The sequence below is a fragment of the Trematomus bernacchii genome, unplaced genomic scaffold (genome assembly GCF_902827165.1).
Source record: "Trematomus bernacchii unplaced genomic scaffold, fTreBer1.1, whole genome shotgun sequence".
Classification (NCBI taxonomy): domain Eukaryota; kingdom Metazoa; phylum Chordata; class Actinopteri; order Perciformes; family Nototheniidae; genus Trematomus; species Trematomus bernacchii.
This window is the reverse complement of record NW_022987888.1, coordinates 627,955-648,079: the sequence shown is the minus strand read 5'-3', so window position 1 is coordinate 648,079 and position 20,125 is coordinate 627,955. Positions and strand designations below refer to the sequence as shown.

General features: G+C 40.0%; 2 protein-coding genes across 2 annotated transcripts; both read left to right on the top strand.

Moving 5' to 3' along the window:
• Positions 1 to 820: 820 nt before the first annotated feature.
• Positions 821 to 7,186, top strand: LOC117469835 (myelin-oligodendrocyte glycoprotein-like). The gene is made up of 4 exons (XM_034114287.1): positions 821 to 991; positions 6,043 to 6,417; positions 6,683 to 6,766; positions 6,881 to 7,186. The coding sequence occupies exons 1-4, from the start codon at positions 913 to 915 to the stop codon at positions 7,009 to 7,011; spliced, it is 669 nt and encodes a 222-aa protein (XP_033970178.1). The 5' UTR covers positions 821 to 912; the 3' UTR covers positions 7,012 to 7,186.
• A 1,621-nt stretch (positions 7,187 to 8,807) lies between these two features.
• LOC117469825 (C-C chemokine receptor type 1-like) lies at positions 8,808 to 15,633 on the top strand. The gene is made up of 5 exons (XM_034114271.1): positions 8,808 to 9,023; positions 10,434 to 10,517; positions 12,942 to 13,082; positions 13,565 to 13,723; positions 14,077 to 15,633. The coding sequence occupies exons 3-5, from the start codon at positions 13,076 to 13,078 to the stop codon at positions 14,973 to 14,975; spliced, it is 1,065 nt and encodes a 354-aa protein (XP_033970162.1). The 5' UTR covers positions 8,808 to 9,023; positions 10,434 to 10,517; positions 12,942 to 13,075; the 3' UTR covers positions 14,976 to 15,633.
• Positions 15,634 to 20,125: the final 4,492 nt, after the last annotated feature.

Below are 20,125 nucleotides of genomic sequence, written 5' to 3'. Positions count from 1 at the left end.
ACATCTGATTTCATAAACTGCTTCGTTTTTTAAACAGCCCCATACAAAATATGTATAATATTTTATAATAAAATTGACACATTTACCGTTTTCTAGACTAGACACGGGTATATGATCCTAAGTAAAACAAATATGAGGTAACCATGAAGTTGTAAACATAACCAGAACGGAGTAAACATGTATGTGACATGTGATCATGCTAAATAATAAAGACCCTTTGTCAGGGACGTTTCTAGGCGGACTGTGTGGATGCATAGGGCCGCCGTCTTTATGTGTAGACAGCCAAGCCCCCTGCTGTGTTCGGTGAAGCATTAAATGCTTAAAAATCAAATATAGGATATAAACACAACTAAACTGCAATGATAGCAAAGCTGTGGCTTGGGTTTGTGGGGATCAATAAAGTCCTAATCATCGTTGGGCTGTCATCCAATGAGTGACGTCTGAAGAAGAGGAAAAATTGAAATTATACATTGTTAAGAAAATGCTGCATCTCTTGCATTTATTGACGTAGAGGAGCTTTATTGTTTACCTTTTTAATACCATTTTTTGTAAGTTTCAATTGCTTGGTTTTCGTGAAGTTAGCCTGTTTTCCTCTTAAAGTGTAACAGATTGATGCATCTCCACAGATCATTTTAAAGGCTTCGGAATCCCCCCATTGTAGTTAAAAAAACTGTAAAAACTAGGGCCCCCAAACAGCATCTTGCATAGGGCCCCCAAAAAGCTAGAAACGGCCCTGCCCTTTGTGTTGTATTGTGGTTAGGGAGTGGTTTGGAACTGGGCCAAACACAAAGTGGTTGCTGGGCGGTAACGCGGTAACGTGTATAAAGAGTGCTGGAAAACACATGGCTCATTCATTCATTTAGTGGCAGTGGAGCTACTTTCTACTTTGAGACTTCATACACAACAGTTGTTATGGTTCACTTTGGGGTTTTCGTGCTGGGCTTCTCTTTGCCTTTCTGGAGCTTCACGGCAGGTCACACAGAGGATAAAGGTAAGCTCCGTTTATTGTTTCGCTTTTTATTCATTCAAGTCAACGGACGTTAACGGCTGTCAGAAGATAACTGTTAAAGACCACGAAAACCGACATATATCGTTAAACTCCGGTCAAACAGTGTCTGTCAGTTACATGTTTTATAAGTTTCGTTTGGTCAGTTTGAATTGACCCGCGTGGACAGCACATGCGTGCCTGCCAGCGTGTGATGATGACGCATTAAGTCAGGTGAAAATTGTGTACGAGCGTGATGACGCATCATTTGTCATCTTTGAAATGTTAATACTATCCCCTAATTTCGTTATTTTTTTCCTAATGTTATTTATATTTTATTTAGCGTTTAGAAATGTTTACAGAACGTCTTTTTATTGACACACAAAAAAAAACTTTCTTTACCGTCTCTGATTATGTGTGTGTATCAATTTATCAGCCGTTAAAAACCGTTAAACACTAACGTACGCTTTATTTCATTTTATCTCACAACAACATACTGTCCAATGTTTAGTGAACAAAAATCCTCCACTAGACAAACATTATACACAGAAATGTCAGAAAATGTTGTTTTTCTGCCTCTTAAATATGAACTAATCTGCTTTTCTTCATTTATATTTTAATGGGAACATATTGGGACTTTTAGACTGACATTTTGAAAAACTATGATGGACTTTCTTTAACTATTTAACGATTACTACTTAAAGAAATAGCCTTTTTGTGTGTGTTATTACTTTATTGTACTAGTTTTTAAATCCTTTAGTACTAATACTATCATGATCTAATACAACTCTGTTATAAGTAAAAGTCCTTACTCATTGGGAGTGGCACTGAAGTAAAAGTATTTAAGTATCTTCAGGAAAAAGTATTAAGAGTAAAAGTAAAGTACTCATGGAAACAATTACAAAATTCCTTTAAATAATATAAAGTACATTTTCACATTTGACAAACTTTATATTTGACTTAGTTTGTAGAGTAACCTATAATGCATGATGTCAACATATGTAATAAAGTTTAAAACATTTTCAAACAAATCTTAGTTGATTTATATAATAAAACGCTGAATAACTTATTTCCATAACCAGCTTGAAATAGACCCTTCATATTTCCCCTTATTATAATCAATCTGGGGTTTATGTTTTAAGGAATGAGCTGCCAACACCGTTTGAAACAAAATAAATGAAACCCTCTGGAGAGCTGTGATGAACGCTGTTTGTTTCTTAAAGCATATTGAATTATCGACCATAATTTAACTACATTTGATTGATTTAGCTAACTTATGACTTCCCTTATGAGGTAATACCTCTCCTCTAGTGAGGGGCCCAGGCCTTCGTATGTCTTTCTGTATGTGGCGCTGAACCACAAAAAGTTTGGACACTAGAGCTTTCTTTCCCGGGGGGGTGTTAACATTCATTAGACCTAGAACTGAAAGTGTTTTTTTTCAAAATTGTATATCTGGAGCCCGTCCAACATGTTATCTGATAAGCAGGACGGTTAAACTTCTGGCGGGAAAATGCGTCCATTGTTCCAGATTCAAAACAAGAAGACAAAGTTCACTCCTGTGTTTTGTGATGTGATTAAGTGCAATTTTTTATCACAAAATGTATTGCATTACATGTCACTTGTTAGACGCTTTTCCCCAAAGCGACTTGTATACATTCAGTACTGGGCAATCACAGGAGCAGTTTCGGGTGAAGGGTCTTTCCCAGTGACACAACGACATGCTGTGGGGATTGAACCAGTCCAAATGCGACCACAGCTAAACATTAGCATTTAGCCGGTTTCAAATGTTGGCCTGAAACCACAACAAGATAATCGTTTTGAAGACAAAGCACAACATTCTGAGTTTTTCTCAAAATTCTGAGTTTTTCTCAAAATCTCAAAATTCTGACTCACGTCTGTGAGTTTAGACCGGAAAGTTACATGTTTGACAAGTTATATCATTTTAAGTTTCTCTTATCGACTCTAACCGCTCCTTTTTCTTTTTGAATGGACCCACGTGCTCAAAGCACGGCTCACGGGGAAAATGTGTACGTGCGTGATGACGTATCACGTTGTCATCTTTTCATTGTAATACTATCTCGTAATTTTGTTGATGTGATTTTATTTCTATGTTATTATGCTAACAGTAAATACATACCAGAGTCTATAATAAGTAAAAGTCCTCACTCATTGAGAGTGGTACGGAAGTAAAAGTATTTAAGTATCTTCAGGGAAAAGTATAAAGAGTAAAAGTAGTCATGGGTGTAATAATATCTGACTCCTCTCCAGGTCATACAGGGACTGTTTAATGAAAGCTGATTCAATATCTGAGTCACAGCAGAAATCATTCTAGACTATTCTAGACTGATTTCAAGACTCATCCTCATTTATTTCCCTGAGGGGGTGTTAACAATAATTAGACCCAGAACTGACGTATTGTTTATTTTCAAACTTAAATCTTTGGAGCCCGTCCAACATGTTATCTGATAAGCCTGACCGTTAAAACTGGCGGGAAGATCAGCCACTGAGCCACAGCCTCACAGTATGCCCACAAAATACAGTCCAGACTCAACTCATGCTATCACTGAGTTTTGTGACCTTAAAGGGCCCATGTCATGGCCATTTCCACTGATCATAATTACATTGTTGAGGTATACTAAAATAGATTTATACTGTGCAATTTTCCAAACTCACATTGGTTTCGCATACAGCATCTCTGTCAAGCATGTGTATTCAGCAGTATTCACTTTCTCCACTAAACGACTCGTTGGAGCTCTTGCCCCCCCCTCCCTGTGAGCCTAGTGTGCTCCGATTGGTCAGCTCGGCCACTCGTTCTGATTAGTCAACCACCAGAGAGGCTGCGCCCATGTCAGTGCTTTTCCCGGCTGCTCTCAGCGTAACATCAGTCTTATCATGGCGTCGGTACAGCGGTATATTTTATATACATATATATTTTTAACTGTTGTTATAGAAGAGTGTGACGGCCTCAGGGCCTTTGTCTTACGGTGGGGTGGAGCTGAAGAGGGTAATCAGCGCGATCACGGACACCTCCGTAGCCGGTGCTATTAATCCCAGCGGCCCGGAGTCTCTCTCCAAAGCGGCTGCAGAAGGACGAACTGAGCGACCCTCTCCCCACGACCACCTGTCTCTGCATTTACTACAATAAATGTGCCGTGGTTTTGTAAACTCGTGTATGTCTCCTTGTCTTTCCGTTGTGGCCTACGAGCTACTCTCATAACAAAGAGTAAGTTATTTTTACCCGTTATAAACTACTACTGTTTGATGAGAAATCAAATCATGGTTTGCTATATATGAATTCAGGGAAGAAAGGATAGGCCTACTAAGTATTTCCATTAAACTTTATTTTTAGAAATGTACAAAATGAACATAAATATACATATATACACGGTATATCATCCATTCCTCCTCCTCGCATCTTGCCTGCGCACAGTCGGTGCGGTGCCTTTTAGCACCCTCAGTAGTAGTAGAATCCCTTCCCCGTCATGGATTGTCCGCCAGGATCTGGCTGGACGAAATCAAATGCAAATCACAAAATATTAGAGAAACTTAGTTGTTTTAGATTCGTTAGTAGTAGTTGTGTAATGAACAGCTTGCCTGCTAATATGCTAACCTAGCTTTGTTTACCTTGGTAGCTAACACGATATGAACGTTAGCTTGGAGGAAAGGCAACTATAATGCAGTGTAATAAAACTACTATGAACAAAAGCTAGTGGTTCATATTAGGCTAGCAATAACGTGTTTATAATTGCAATCGTATACGGGTATTCTGCTACGTTCGGTCATACAATGTAACTTGCATGAATACATTGTTTTGCGCTAGCATACAGCTAGCCTCGTTAGCTACATGCAGTATATGTACGGTCACAATGTACGGTAAATCACAGTACAGTATACTGTATGAGTATTCCGTGTGTGTGACTGCAGACATTCTCCTGCCATGACAAACATGTAAGGCCATCTGCTGACATTGTAGTTGATATATTTAAACGCTAGCAACGTAGCATCACAAAAATGTTTTTCTGACCGAAACTAGCTCTAGCTCCGTGTGTTAGATCGCTACGCCAGCTATAATGTAATTACGTTTCGCGACTGACCGGCAAATCACCCGGAGTATACTGTCAATAGGTATTTTGTGTGTGAATGCAGACATTCTCCTGCTATGAGATACATGTATGCAAGGCCATCTGCTGATATTAGAGTTGATATATGGAAACTCTAGCAACTTAGTTAGCACTGTGTCAATGGCTTAGCAGTCCAACACAGTTTACACATTTAAACAGTCTTGTTTGATAAATACACAAATAACAATGCAAACTTACAGGTTGTATACCCAGATCTTCCCCTGCTCCAAACGGTCCAAACAAGCTGTGCATATCCGGCCTCAAACTGGGCAATGTTTTGGAAGCTTTCGTCTGTGAAATGCCGGTTCTTCGAACCTCTGGAGGAGGAACACGACGCTGCTGGTGTGGCCATAGCTCTTCGGGATTGGTCCATTTCGTTCCGGGTACCGCATGACATCAGGCGGTACCCGGAACTAAATGGAAGAATCAAATGGGCAGTGACGTATCTCCAACGAGGCGTTTTGAGGAGGTATTTTCTGTGTTAGAGTTTTACTCGCTACAGGGTGTACTTTGAGGGTTTTGACTCTGCACACCGTTTACATGCATAAAAACCTTCATAACACACAAGGGGACGGGTAATAACCGGAAAAGCATGACATGGGAGCTTTAAATCACCCACTTGAAAATGTTTTTGTTCTGCCTCTTAAATATGAACATTATCTGCACAAATCCAATGGAGAAATCCCATTGGACCAGGGAGATGCTGCCTCCAGAGATACTTCATCCTTGCACCGCTGTATTTAGCAGCAAGATTATAGTTAATCAAAAATAAGACTTGACTCCTATTTTTTAAGGTTTATATTTCCCCTCTGTGTTTTGGATTGTGATTGGTCAGACGCTGAGAGATGTCACGTACAATGTGTTGAAGTGCTAGCCAATAGGAGCACGAGTGTTTATATTTACAATAGGTTTATATTTCCCCTCCGTGTTTTTCAGGGCGTCATCTGGTTGGACCACGACAGCCAATCGAGGCCTCTGAGGGCGATGACGTAATCCTCCCGTGTTCTGTGTCGCCCGACTATAACGTTGAGGATCTGACCGTGGAGTGGTCCCTTCCCGACCTGAAGCCCGACCCCTCGGACCGCCTCAGCCGCGTCGAGTACGTCTTTGTGTACCGGAGGAGGAGAGAGGAAGTGGACATGAAGCTGCAGAAGTTCGTCGGGAGGACGGAGCTGTTCGAGGACGAGCTGAAGGTCGGAAACATCTCGTTAAAGATCAGCAACGTGACGCTCGCTGACGCCGGAAAATACCGATGTTTCATCCCTAAGTTAAAGGGCCGCGTGAAGGAGGCGGTCGTACGACTCGTTGTTGGTGAGAAGATTAAGATGTTTGTTTGTAATGTTAGCGCTGCACTATTTTTGTAGCTGCTTCTTCTTATTAATATATATATAATATATAAAGACATATAAATGTGTCTGTTGATTATCTGTGTAGGATAAACATTTTTGTATTCTGGATTGTGGAAACGGTATTTCGATGTCTCTGTCTGTACACACAAACTGAAAGATTGACAATAAAGTTGACTGACTTTGATATTGTTCTGTAAATAATAACAAATGTTTTTTGTTTTTTTTAGAACCCAGAGCCAACATCACGTTGACGACAGAAACACAAACGAATTCGCAAACTCCAGATCCTAACCAAGAGACGGATGTTAAAGGTGAGGAAAAAACAAAAAGTCTTAAAATAAACTAAAAGCAAACTGATGAAAAAACAATTTGTTTTTATAGCAGTTACTGAATATTTTTCTCTTTGTTTCTTGTTTTGACATCAGTTGGTCAGCCTGAACTGTGGATCCTGGTTCTCTCCGTCTGCATCTTACTCGTCATGGTAGTTGTTGGGTTTAGTTATTTCCTTATAAAACGATGTGTAAGTGAGAAGGAAACCAAACGTTGTATCATTTGATGAAACCAATTCGTGCTGCTCAAAGTGGATTTGAAGAAGGAATCTAGAAGACAGGTTTGTGGAAAGAAGAACATCCTGCAGGACGTTACAGGAACTTTAAGTCTCTGAACACACGATCAGCCACTACATTAGAGGACATCGACTTCGTGGCAGCGCTGCTTTAAATGTTGGATTTGTTTTTAAATCCACCGACAGACAAAAGGAATTATATTTGTAAAGGGTTTATTTTGTTGCCCTCAAACCTTTTTTTATTGTCCCTCGTCCTCTTCTTGCCTGAAGGAGTGTATATTTACAATATACATGTTTTTTTCACTATATTGTCCCACAGAACAGCGATGCCTGTTGCACTGAATGATTGTGGGTTCAAACGTCCTCGTCTAACAAGTTTTTGCACTTAAACTAAATTGAATCAGGATGCACCTCACAAAGTACTTCTAAAGTAGGGTTTAGCATTCAACGTTAGCTTGTGTTAAACACAGCTTGCTAAGATCTCACCTGTGAACGTATGTAATACTATATCTGCCTGTTGGATTGGTGATTATTAACGAACATAACACACCTCCAAAAGCAATAATCTATGTTGATACAATTCGAAAATATTGTGAATGATTAAGACGATACTAAATGTACATCATTCAAGTGACGCGATGAATGTTTATAAAGAAAAGAAAGGAACAATTTAAATGTGAATGGGGTTGCTGTTATTACATTTATTAATGTGCAGCAAGGAGAGCAAACTTTATATGGAAATCATTTCAAATGTTGTTTATTATTTTGTTAAGGTCTTTTTTACAACCAGGGGAAACGGATAAATGTTCCCTCCTATTGAAGCGGATTATATTCTGTAAAAGTGTTAAAACTGTGAATATGATGTTTTTTTTAGGATATGTTGTTCTGCTATTTTGTATTTTTTTTTATAAAGACTGATTGTAAAACCATATGGAAGGTATTTAATTAATTAAAATGCAGTTTCCGCACACTGTTCATAATGAAGACATGCTTCAGTTAAATGTCTCTATTCTGTTTTAGCACTGAATAAAAAGAGGCATTTAAAGGGGAATGTTTGTTCCTCTAGGGGTCTTCAGGAGATGTTCACAAGTCTCTACGCTGAAATAAATGTTGAAAATAAATATTTCTTTGAACACTACTACGTGTGTGTCTGCTGTGTTTTTACATACATGTGTCATCAGGACAGCTTCTGAGTTATATCCATCCCATAATAACACTATGCATTACGTTAATGCGCATCATGGGGACAACATCTTGTTCTTTTTTAAATGTGTAAATCCTGCACATCTCTGCTCCATGCTACCTCTTTGAAATCAGCACAACTCTCCACTTTAATACTGTATATTGTCATACTTTATTATATTTTACTGCATTCAGTTCCCCACATTATATTTTGTGTAAATATTGTCTTTATTAATGTTTGGTTACGTATTCTTCTTCCTGTGTCTTTGAATGCAGCACTTATACCAAAGCTAATTCCTTGTGTAAATACTTAACACAAAAAGTAAGGACATTTGTGTTTGGTAGATATTGCTTTGTTGTAACAACGCTTTTTTGACAATAAGTCTTATACCGTCGAAAGCCTGTTATCTTACTTTTCTAATGGTACCACATTTGTGAGGAACAAACATTTTTGTCGGATGAGCAGCAGAGTGGAGTCTGTGGGTTACGCCCATGAACAATGTGAAAAATCTCCCCTGCCAATGCCAAACAGCAGCCACTCCCCGGCCTCTACGGCGGCCTGGAGTCCGGTCTGGACTGCCTTCCCCTTCCGTTCTGTCAACAGCACTTGGGTGGTGGGGTCAAGATGCTGCATGGTATGGTTTGCCTGCAGTCCTGACATCGCGCAACACATGACTCATTCCTTCCTTGAGCAGCAGTGGAAATACTTTAAAATCTTCCAGACTTTAAACAGAGAGTTTTTATGGTTCACTTGGGGGTTTTCGTGCTGGGCTTCACCTGGACTTTCTGGAGCTTCACGACAGGTCACACAGAGGATGAAGGTAAGCTCCATTTATTGTTTCGCTTGTTATTCATTCAAACGGCTGTCAGAAGATAACTTTTAAAGACCACACAAACCGACTTATGTCGTTAAACTCCGGTCAAACAGCGTCTGTGAGTTTAGACCAGACCGTTACATGTTTTACAAGTTATATCATTTTAAGTTTCTCTCAACGTCTCGACTCACCGCTCCTCTTTCTGTTTGAATCGACCCGCGTGCACTTGGGTGATGACATATCACGTTGTCATCTTTTCATTGTAATACAGTATTACTAATACTATCTCCTCATTTTGTTGATGTGATTTTATTTCTACGTTATTATGCTAACATACCAGAGTCTAATAAGTAAAAGTCCTCACTCATTGAGAGTGGTACTGAAGCAAAAGTGTTTAAGTATCTTCAGGAGAAAGTATATAAAGAGTCAAAGTACTCATGGCTGTAATGATATCTGACTCCTGTCCAGGTCATACAGGGACTGTTTCATGAAGGCTGATTCAATATCTGACTCGCAGCAGAAATCACGCTAGACCAGGGGAGTCAAACTCAATTTCATCGCGGGCCCCATCAGCATTATGGCTGCACTCAAAGGGCCGGTTGTAACTTTAAGAATATATAAAAATACATATATAAATATATATATAAAATAATGCATTATATAACATGATTGCCTCTGCATTAGATTATTATCAGATAGGGTAATAACTTCATAATTAACTACGCCTGAAAGCAGAAGTCTAGGGCAAATCATTGCAAGTCTCTTCAGTGAGCATGTCACAAAATGATTAAAAAAGAAAAGCCAAATTCTGGAAAAAAGTGACATTTAAAAAAGAAGAAGTGAGAATTTGAAAAAAAGAAGTGAAATAAAATAAAAAAAGTTCTGAGAAAAGGTCTAATTCTAAGAAAAAACGTCAAATTTGAGATGCATTGTGGGACATGTAGTTTATGGGCAACGTGCTTCTGTAAATCATCATGTAACCGTATAATAAACATATCATATTCTTTGCAAGCTCTTGTGGGGCCACAGAAAATGAACTCACGGGCCAGATTTGGCCCCCGGGCCTTGAGTTTGACACCCCTGCCATAGAGGCTGAATCATCATGTTAATCACATAGCTATCATATGCCTCAAACAGTCCTGATGCTCTTCTAGGTAATCAGACATCCTGTCATGTTCACAGCTACAGTTGGGATACCTTTGTTATCATGTTACTCTGATATTGGAAGAGTACATTCACTATTTGTCTGTTGATTGTGTATATACATGTTTTTATACATTTTTGTATTCGGGATTGTGGGAAACGGTATTTCGATGTCTCTGTCTGTACACACAAACTGAAAGATTGACAATAGAGTTGACTTTGACTTTGATATTGTTCTGTAAATAATAACTAATGTTTTTGGGGTTTTTTTAGAACCCAGAACCAACATCACGTTGACGACAGAATTACAAACGAATTTGCAAACTCCAGATCCAAACCAAGAGACGGATGTTCAAGGTGAGGAAAAAACCAAAAAGTCTTAAAATAAACTAACAGGAACAAGCAAACACAGGTTTAATAAAGACCGCATTATTAAAAAAACGTTATAGCAGTTACTGAACTACGGATGCTGTGTAACACAACGCAGGATGTTTATTTTGTAAATTGTATAACTTTCTTTTTTACTTTAATACTTTTGTATGCATGTAACATATGTAACATAAAGCATACATGCCAACCTTTCCCAATCCAAAAGAGGTAGGTTTGCGCGCGGCTAATGTGCACGCCCAAATCAGGTAATCAGAAGAAATGGAACCCCAGTATTTACATACCATGTATTTAACATATATTGCTTCATTTTATGCATTTTTCAGGAAAAGTGGTAGTTTGGTAAACAGTGACATCAACGACATGTTTGGTCTGTACAAAACCCGAAAAGTAAAAGAATGGGAGATAAATATCCCAAAGTCTCCACATTTTATTATATTTTGTGTGTGTTTGTGGTCCTCTTTCAGTTGAGACACTAGAGCCTCATCTCAATACCCCTCCTCGACTCCTCCTTTCCCTCACTCGCGTCCCTTCCTTGCGTCTTAGCTCCGCCTCCGTAAGATGCGAGCGAGAGACACGAGGAGGAGACGCGAGGACAGAGGAGTCCTCAGGTATTAATTGGGACGTCCTCGTTCACTCAAACGTCACTCTTAAACGACGTCTGTTAATGATGACATGTGCACAGCTGTATCCCCTCTCATCGGGCTTAACTGAATAACCCCTTAGAACCGGCCCATTTGTTGTTAAATATTTATTTAAATTAATGAATCTTTCTCTTGTTAGTCAAGGAATTCAATGTATGATGGTTGGTCCTGCTTTTGTGTTCCGTTTTGGTGTAAAATGTACATTTCAATACAATTATAATTATAGTAATGTGAAAGCCTTTACTCTGAACATGTGTGTCCTGTAGATCCCCACATTCACCACAAACCCACATTCAGGACTGTGCATTTTAAATCATTTAACTTCTCAATATTTTAACACAAAACAAAACAAATAATTGTTATTTATCAAGATCTAGCCATTTATGAAATAGCTTTCTTAATAGCTATGTTTTAGTGACGTTCAAGATTATTAAACATGACTTCAATTGTTAGTATAGCCTAACCTTAAGAAATGAATTGCACATAATAATTCCCACGGAGCTGTGAGCACTTATACATTTATGTGACGCTTTTCCACTCATTCTTCCAGTTCTCCGTTTTCCTCTGTTGAAATCGACCAGCTGTGAAGGTGGGGGCGGGGCTTTTATACGCGAGTAGTGAAAACACTTCCGCGTAGTCTGCTCTCGTGTATCCTCCCTTTCGTCTCCTCCCGCACCCCTCCTCCCTCACCCCTCCTCGACTCCTCCGTGTGCATTTCAGCTATTGGGACGTCCTTCAAAATGGCGTGTCTTGATCGATTTCCGGGTCAAGTCCCGGAGGAGGGGAAGAGAGGAGTCGAGGAGGGGTATTGGGATGAGGCTTAGGTGAAGGATGCTTGAGGAAAAGACCAAACACTGGATGTCTTTCAGTCGCCAACATGTGTTTTCGAGACACTGATATTAACGGGGAAACGCTGCAGGACTCAAATGCCTCGTCTCTGTTCCCCTAAACTCATTTGGGAGTGATTACCCATCAGCCCCGGGGGTAACGCTGCCCTTCCTCTGAAGTTGTTTCACTTTCAGAAACACAGAGGACTGTTTGTATGATGGGATCACAGACACGCTGCAAACGGTGTCCGCTAAAAGTCGAGTCCAGTGTCTATGGAGTGTCATTTTTTATTTTTTATAATTTGGGAAGATTGAAATTCAGCTAAGTCGGTAGGCGGTAGAAACATGTCAAAAGCGGTAGACTACCGCCCAAATCGGTAGGGTTAGCAGGTATGTACTGCTATCACGTCAGATTCTCCAAACACCAGAAAAGTCTCCAATAACACCAGAAAAAGTAGCTGGATTTGTCGCTAGTCGCTTTTGACAAAAGAAAGTAGCCGGAGGGTTTGGAAAGTCGCCCGATTTAGCGAGAAAGTCGCCAAGTTGGCAACACTGCGCCGTTGGGGAGAAAATCAGCGACGTTAACGGTGACGTCATGACGCAGCACCAGTCGGGCTCTGGGCGGTGTGAACAAAACGGGGGCTGAAAAGAAAAACCGGTTCCGAACCAGAAGAGCACAAGCACGGAGCTAGAACGGGAACCGCGTTGGTGTGAACAAATGTTGGGACATACTTTCACGCCCTAATTAATAGGAATATGTTTTTAGAATCATACTGGACTGTGATGAAATATTATGGTTGCTTTCAATGTGTTAAAGATGTGTCTACATAACAAAAGAGGTAGATATGAACGGTGTGGGTAAACTGATAAAGATCTCAGATTCACACTTATCATACTTCTCTTTCGATGCCACTCATTAATAGGGCTCTGCTGAAAGTAAGACGTGCATCACATCGGAGAATCTCTCGTCAATCAAGATCCGGAAAGAGAAGTGAAGAGCCCTGAAGAGCAACCACTGTCTACGTCTGATAGGAACAGGCCTCACTGAGATATCATCATGTCAGGTGAATGCATTTTTAATAACTGGTGATGTTCTGAGGACATGGCATCAGTATTCTTATGCAGCAGTTGGCTTGGAAGCAAAGAGTGGATTGCACCTTGAATCTGTAAATGTGCTAAGTGTTTCTAAAAGGGAGTGAACTACCTGTTAAGACCAGCAGAGGGCATACCAACCATTACCGACCGACTCATCTTCCCCAACGCAATGGAGTTAGACTGATTTGTTGTGTTGTTTACAGCATTGTAATACATCCATATTTTATAACAGCTTTCATTGTTTAACTGAATACAGATGTACTGTAACGTAGCTCCTGAAATTGGTTGAGATGATTACATGTTTTTTTAAATGTAATTGTTGAATGCTGCAGCCAACACAAACCGTTGTGTTCATCACCTCTACAGTTTCAATGTAAGCAATACAGTGTGTCTCAATGGGCAGGGATTACATCTGAAATGAGTCTTCAATGTGGAATGTCTTTGTTTGCAGATGATTACGGAAATTCAACCGACTACTATTACGACTATTACGACTATTACAATGGAACTGGGGAAGACTTCGCTCCGTGCAACAATGCTGATTTGAGGAATTTCAGCAAAGTGTTTCTGCCCACTCTCTATAGCTTTGTTTTCGTCCTAGGCTTCTTAGGTAAGAGAGTGTGTGTGTGTGTGTGTGTGTGTGTGTGTGTGTGTGTGTGTGTGTGTGTGTGTGTGTGTGTGTGTGTGTGTGTGTGTGTGTGTGTGTGTGTGTGTGTGTGTGTGTGTGTGTGTGTGTGTGTGTGTGTGTGTGTGTGTGTGTGTGTGTGTGTGTGTGTGTGTGTGTGTGTGTGTGTGTGTGTGTGTGTGTGTGTGTGTGTGTGTGTGTGTGTGTGTGTGTGTGTGTGTGTGTGTGTGTGTGTGTGTGTGTGTGTGTGTGTGTGTGTGTGTGTGTGTGTGTGTGTGTGTGTGTGTGTGCGTGTGTGTGTTGGTACACATGGTAATCTTTCCCCTCCCTCTCTCAAGGCAATGGCCTAGTGGTGTGTGTCCTGGTGAAGCATCGGCACCAGACCAACTTGGCAGAAATCTGCCTTTTCAACCTGGCTCTCTCCGACCTCCTCTTCGTCCTCACGCTGCCTTTCTACTCTCACTACGCCCGGGTCGCTCAATGGACCTTCGGAGACTTTCTGTGCCGCTTGGCCTCCGGCTCCCACAGCACTGGTTTCTTCAGCAGCATCTTCTTCATGGTGGTCATGACGCTTGACAGCTACATGGTCATCATGCACGCTCACAAGGTGGCACGGTCTCGCACCCTGCGGTCAGCCGTCGCCCTGAGCGTGTTCGTCTGGACGCTGAGCTTCTGCATCTCTCTGCCGCATGTCATCTTCACGAAGGTGACACACGAGTCCGATGCGGTGGCTTGTAGTTACGAACCAGAAAACGATGACTGGAGGCTTTATGACACCTTCACAATGCATGTGTTGGGTCTAGTGATCCCTCTGCTGGTGATGATCGTTTGCTACTCAAGGATCCTCCCCATGCTGGTGAACATGAGGAGTGCTAAAAAGCAGCGTGTCGTCAAGCTGATCCTCTCCATTGTGATCACCTTTTTCTTATTCTGGGCCCCGTATAACCTTTCCCTGTTCTTGTGGTTTCTAAAGGCTAAAGGGTTATTGCCAAACAAATGCAGCGTAGAAACCCATTTAATGCTGTCAATAACGGTGACTGAGACCGTGGCTTACACTCACTGCTGCCTGAACCCCATCATCTACGCCTTTGCGGGACAAACGTTCATGAAGCGAGCGCTGCCGCTGCTGAGGAAATGTGTGCCCGGGGTTCTTCTGCCTTCCAACAGAGACTCCTCAGAGAGCTCATACAGGAAGAGCTCAGTGTCTCGGTCCTCTGATGTCCCCTCCATCATGTAAAAGGTGTAGGGCAGATTATGTTATGGTTTTATGGACCATGAAGAGTCCACATGTGGGTTTCAAATGTCCATTTAACAATGTCCGACGGTCTAATTGTCCGTCTAATGTAATATTTAAAAATATAAAGACAAAGAACAGAACGCAAATTGATCATTTTGAGCATTTTATTTTTCATATGTATTTGTTGAGTTTTTTTCTGTGTATCTATATCATCACATTACTATGTTTTAGCTTAACTTAACTGTAATATGTTCTTTCTACATTTCAAACCCCACTTACAAAAAGGGGCTGCAACGGATCTGATAAAAACTGATCCAGATTTGAACACTGTCCTGACGTCAGGACGGTGGCGCTACGGCTATTGGGCCAACTCTCCACCTATCAGGGGAATGTGGGGTTGGGCCACGGCCGGCCATTGCCGCTCGAAAGCGCTGGAGACGCTGTAGTACATATGCCAGGCCTGTAAGTGGCGCTGTAGTCTGCCACAAAAGCAGCGAAGAAGACTTCCCGCCCTTAGTTGTTCTGTCTATGTTTGTTGTTCTGTCTATGTTTTTAATGTTTCATGTGGAACCTACTTGAGCAGGTCTCCCTTGAAAAAGAGATCAATGATCTCAATGGGATACAACCTGGATAAATAAAGGTTTGAAATGAAATGAAATGAGTTACCATGGTTACACTTCTGTTTATTCTCCGCTGTGGCTTTTTTTCTCCCTCCCCGAGGCAAGCGTTTGCTCCCGCTGCTTTAATTCAATGCAATCCCTCCCCGTCGAGGCAAGCACTGTAACTCTCTCCGGTTAGTCCACCAGCAGATGACAAACACCCACCTCAAGGCAAAACAAAACACCTGAAAAAACAAGATTTGAAACTGAAAAAAGAATTGTGTTGAATCTGAAAACGTAAAATCTGCAACTGAAAAAAATAAGGATTCAAATATCAAAATATGTATGAAAGTGAAATATGAAAATAAATATTTTATCCAAAGAAATTGCTGAATTGAATCAAAATAATATTCAACTTGAAAAATTATTGGAATGGAAAACCCCTGAACAACTGAAAGCAGTGTGTTTTTGAGGGTGACACACACAAGTTGTATCACATCAGAGTGCTGTTTTGAAATGAAAACCTCGCTTCATACTGTATCTGCAGTCAGAAAAGAACGGTGACCTTTGCTGGCTAACCATAGACGGAAAATTGGAAATCTTGACATTGTGTGGGTGGACGATCATGCAGACTGCATGGGGCCTCACCTTGCGGAGGGGGCCTCAACTGAGCCGAAAATGCGGCGCAATTAGTGAGGCGCGGCACGGTTTTGCCGCTGCGAGGCTCCACTAGCACCCCCCCCCCCCGTCGACGCTCACGAAACAGAGGGCCTCATCATATAACTTTGCGTGGGGCCTCATGTTGGCCAGGGACGGCCCTGTGTGGGTGATTCTCTGAATCGGGTGCCTTTTGGGTCTTTACATTTTTGAAAAATTAAACCAAAATGTTTGCATTTCTGATCATAACATCTGGTAGTGGACTACTTAAGCCTTTGAGAAAATGTTCCCACCTCAGGCACAAAATCCAAATAATTACTCGGAATTTCCTTGAAAAAATGTGACAGGGTTGAATGTGACGCCGGGGTTGAAGTTTTTTGACAAAATGTAACCATGAGACCTTTTTTAGCTAAGATATAGCACTACATGGAAGTTAAGGACATTACAAAATTGTAATATTTTGCAAAACTATTGTTTATTTTTTAATAAACAATTATTGACTATTATTAATTCATATAACAGAGTTGACATGTTGAGTTTGTCAATCTTAATCTGACAATAAAAAAACTGAAATATAGGTAGAAGATACTGACACTTGGTTTTCTTTGCCGTCTAATCTTCAGAAGACTTTTGTGATGTAATTCCCTCAATGCAGATGACACATGGACTGATCCATTATTGTAATAGGAGGGTAAATGTTATGGCGTGACGGGGTCGAAACAAACTGAGGGACGTGAGTCAATTTAGCAATTTCGTAGTATTTTTTCAGATTTTTCTTTTGTTCAGTTAAAGTTGACAAGCATATGATTATATTAGCAGCAACATTTTGGGATAATTGGCCATTTTGTTCTGTTTGATTTTTTGATTTTTTTGTTTTGTTTTGTTTATTTATTTAAAGGACAGTGCACATTAATCCACATTGCTGTAAATGAGCCAGTATTAGCCAGCAGGCTAATTTTCAACTGTTGTCCTTGGCAAGATGTTAAATGACCACAACAAGACTATATTCAATGAATATGTAATGATGCTTTGTGAGGACATGCAAATATGTCTGTTGTCTACTACTAAGACAACACATTTTTTTAAAACAAAATATATATATATATATATTTAGTTTTACATTGCAATGCAAAACAACCTGTTCCATTAATTAATTGCTTTAAAATACATTTTGTAGTACTGCATGCAGTTTTCTTTTCGGCCAAACTGTATACAGTTAAATCGACCGGACTTCTTTCTGCAGATGTGAGCGTCCTTAACAACGGTCAATAAATCCTTGACAGCGGGCTGTACTACTGGATTAACAACGTGTCACATGTTCTGAATTGACCAATCAGAATCGAGTATTCAACTAAACCATAATAATGTTTTTTAACGCACGTCGGCTGATTATATAATCATATGCGGGCCGCTAGAGTCTGTTGATATGCTCTCCAGATTAGCAGCAGCATGAAAATAACATGCCGATGCTCCATGGTGGAGGCTCGGGTAGAAATGGCTGGGATTTGTGGTTTTACCCCCTTAATGTCTGACCAATCGTTGAACAGCATTTACGAGCACATGACTTGTGTTTAAAATGTATAGTCCGTTTGAGTTTTGCCCGTGTGAACTCAAACCGAACCTTCTGAAAAATGAAACAATGTAACACACTGTCGTCTGGTGCGCACCTGAAAACGGACTATTAGGTTTGAATGCGACCTAAACAGTCCACTAATCAGACAGAAAACAGGAGGTTTTTAATAAGGGACTCCAGCAGACAGACAGCTCTGAGGCCAATGAGATAGAAACATGACATCTATCAGTCACATCAGTAAATGAGACTCCATCCCCCATGTAACATCTGTAAAGTGTTATATCTATATTTATTTATTTCAGTCACTGTGAGTTTCATCATTTGGCTGTAAGGTCATTGATCCTTCTTCTTATTCTTTATATACGTGTTACACGTTATTTAAACCACTGGGGTACAGGGTCTCTGAGGACTTTATCTCAACTCTCCCAGTTCTACAGCCTGAACTACGCCTATATACTATATATACTGCAAAGTGAATGCTTCACACCAGGACGGGGTGTGTACATACTCAGACCACAGAAAACCGACAGCAGGAACACCCCCTTCTCTGATTCTGCATCAAGACAGCCTCGTTAAAACACCAACTATAGCTTCATCGGACATATTCACCATGACTGAAAACACAACTGTCAGAAGTTTACAAATGTTATAGTCTTTGTCAGCATCTTTTGAATTATAAATATTTCTCTTTTACCGTTTTGTGTTAATTATTAGGGTCTAAATGAGCTAATGGATTTTTACATCAAGTGCTTGAGGGTGGGATTAATAGAAACATCTTTCTTTGGGGGGATGCTTTGTATGGCAGGCCTACAGTATAGTTGCAGAAACAGCATGTGACACCCGTGTGAAAATAACCACAGAGAGCTGATGTCAACATATGCTCAGTCTTTACTTCTGCTCTTGTGATAAAGGACAGGTCAGCTAGGACACACATCTTCTTTCTCCCTTGCAAAGTGTCACACTGTGGGAAGTCATATTGTCCTGATGGCATTTTTAAAAGTCTTCACTGACACTGAGAGCAGTGGACTTGAGCCAACAAGGAGAGCCATACGCTGCAAAAACTGTATTTGCATGGGGAGTCGTAACAGTTAAACAAACAACTCATATTCATTTCAACATAGAGCAGTTATAGTAAACATAAACTGCTATTATATTGTTTGCTATATTGATACCTTAGACCAGGGGTGTCAAACTCAATGCCCGGGGGCCACATGCGGCACGCAAACCATTTTGAATCGGCCCTCACTCAATTAAAAAAGTATAACGACTTAAGTATAATAAACATCTGCTTGTCTTATATTGTACTTCTTAAATATATGTGTTCAAATATGTTACACAGTATTCATGTGTTAATAAGCCACATTTTCAAATACATTCAGTCATTTAAAGTTGAAAACATGTTCTAACAAATCTAAGTTGATAAGAAAAAAGCCCAATAACAAATATACATAACAACCTTGAAATAAACCTTTCATATTTCCTCTTATTATAAGAAATCTGAGGCTTCTGTTTTAAGAAATGAGCAGCTAACAAACTAAATGAAACCCTCTGGAGAGCTGGGAGCTCTTTTTTTCTTAAGGCATTTTCAAGTATCAAGAATCATTTACTTACATTTGAATGATTTTTGCTATAACTGAACTTATGAGGCAGTATTCCTCGAGTGAGTGGCCCAGCACTTCGTATATCTTTCTGTATGTGGCCCTCGTGAAAAAAGGTTGGACCCCCCTGCCTTAGACTGTATCCTACATTACTCTTTTTATTTTTGGTTAGATGGTAATGAGAGTGAACTGAATTCAAACGGAAGAAGAGAAGAATCACTATTGAATGATATCAACATTAAATCAGCTGCATATCTGTGATCTTCTATATTTAAAAACATATCACACATAACGTTGAGGTACTTGTACATGTCTTGAGTATTTCCATGTTATGCTACTACTCAACTGCTTTGAAAAGGGAAATAATGTAATGTCTTTCCTCTACATTTATTTAACAGCTTTAGCTATTCTTTTAACAAAATGCTTCTCTTAAAATTAAACTAGTGCACTAACTCAGTAAGTCAGAAAAAAGTCAAAGATTTAATTATTTTACAAAAAGTAAATCAGCACTTTGTCTACAACAGTAAAATGATTCTTGATAGAAATGTCATATATAAATATCATTACACATAAAGGACCTTCTCTGCACAATGATTACTTTTTATACTTTAAGTACATTTAGCTGATAATACTTTTTTATTTTGACTGCAGTTCAGTTTGACTCTTTCTGACTTTAAGAAAGAGCAACTATTTTACACTGTGTGAAAAGTCGTATTGAAAAAA